We start from the raw sequence: 1296 nt of genomic DNA, 5'->3' as shown, positions 1-1296 counted from the left end.
GTTTGTTCTCCTTTTGTTCCCCTGTGGTACCGTTTGTTCCCCTGTGGTACCGTTTGTTCCCCTGTGGTACCGTTTGTTCCCCTGTGGTACCGTTTGTTCCCCTGTGGTACCGTTTGTTCCCCTGTGGTACCGTTTGTTCCCCTGTGGTACCGTTTGTTCCCCTGTGGTACCGTTTGTTCCCCTGTGGTACCGTTTGTTCTCCTGTGGTACTGTTTGTTATAACTTCTACCAATAACTCAAATTCACTGGATGTTGTTTTTTGTTTTCAGTCACTGTTTTTACCAAAAAATTGGAAGATTTCAATAAAAGACAAGAAAGCGACCCTGTCAAGTGTTAGCTGTTAGCTGTTAGCCGTTAGCTGTTAGCTGAAGGGTCACTGGAGCTGGTCAGCCTTTTTATTGTGTGTGGTGATAAAATGGTAGTGTTCATGGTGTGGTGGGTCATGGCTTCATCTCTCACCAGTCGTCCAGCTCCACCACCTCTCCATCAGAGCTGACCTTCTTACAGCCAAAGAGCAGCAGCTGGAGAGGACTGACCATGGTCATGGCCTTGGCACTGATGGCACGAGTCCGAATCTGAAACATCGACCCAGTTCAAACCACACTCACACACACATATATACACACACATATATACATATATTTCCTGTTAACATATCTATAGATAGATACTAGACTGAACTGCTTCACTTCCTGTCTGTGAACTACTTCACTTCCTGTGGGATTCATAAAGTTGTGTCTGTCAGTCGGGGCTGTGACCTGTGGAGAGGAGGCGTGGTCTCACCTTCTCTCCAAAGATGAAGAACGGCGAGGGGTAGGTCATGTCGTGGCTGCTGAACGGACAGTTGACGGACGACTTGTGGATCAGAGCGTTGCGCCCCTCGGTGGTGAGAATCTTCCTCTTCTCTTTGTGGTAACAGACGTTTGGATAAAAGCCAAAGGTGAGGAGAGAAATGACCACGTCCAGGCCGTTGTCAGGTCCAACGGTGTTAAACATGTGGGTCAGGAGACACTCTGGGGGCAGAAGAAGCAGACGGGGCCGCAGCTCCTTAACTCTGACATCACTTCCTGTGGTGACATCAGTGATGCCTTCAGGTACCTTCAGGGAAACCAGCATTGACCAGGATGTCCTTCAGCTGGACCTTGGCCTCCCAGGTCATCCTCAGGGTGGACATGTTCAGACGCTTATGTTCACAGAAACCAGACTCCGCCTCCTCGCCGTTCATCCTAGACAGGAAGCCTCAAACTGTCAAGTCAACGCCTTTGGAATTCAAATGAAAATATACGCCTAAAAAAA

The 1296-nt window shown here is 48.7% G+C and overlaps 1 protein-coding gene across 1 annotated transcript in view; it reads right to left on the bottom strand.

Moving 5' to 3' along the window:
* Positions 1-1296, bottom strand: part of dhx9 (DEAH (Asp-Glu-Ala-His) box helicase 9) — a 10196-nt gene that overhangs the window by 1107 nt on the left and 7793 nt on the right. The window contains 3 exon segments of the mRNA XM_025053867.1: positions 460-575; positions 784-1013; positions 1099-1226. Coding sequence (XP_024909635.1) covers positions 460-575; positions 784-1013; positions 1099-1226 — 474 coding nt within the window.

The sequence above is a fragment of the Cynoglossus semilaevis genome, unplaced genomic scaffold, assembly GCF_000523025.1.
Source record: "Cynoglossus semilaevis isolate Cse_v1.0 unplaced genomic scaffold, Cse_v1.0 scaffold2451, whole genome shotgun sequence".
Classification (NCBI taxonomy): domain Eukaryota; kingdom Metazoa; phylum Chordata; class Actinopteri; order Pleuronectiformes; family Cynoglossidae; genus Cynoglossus; species Cynoglossus semilaevis.
This window is presented reverse-complemented; position numbering and strand designations above follow the sequence as displayed.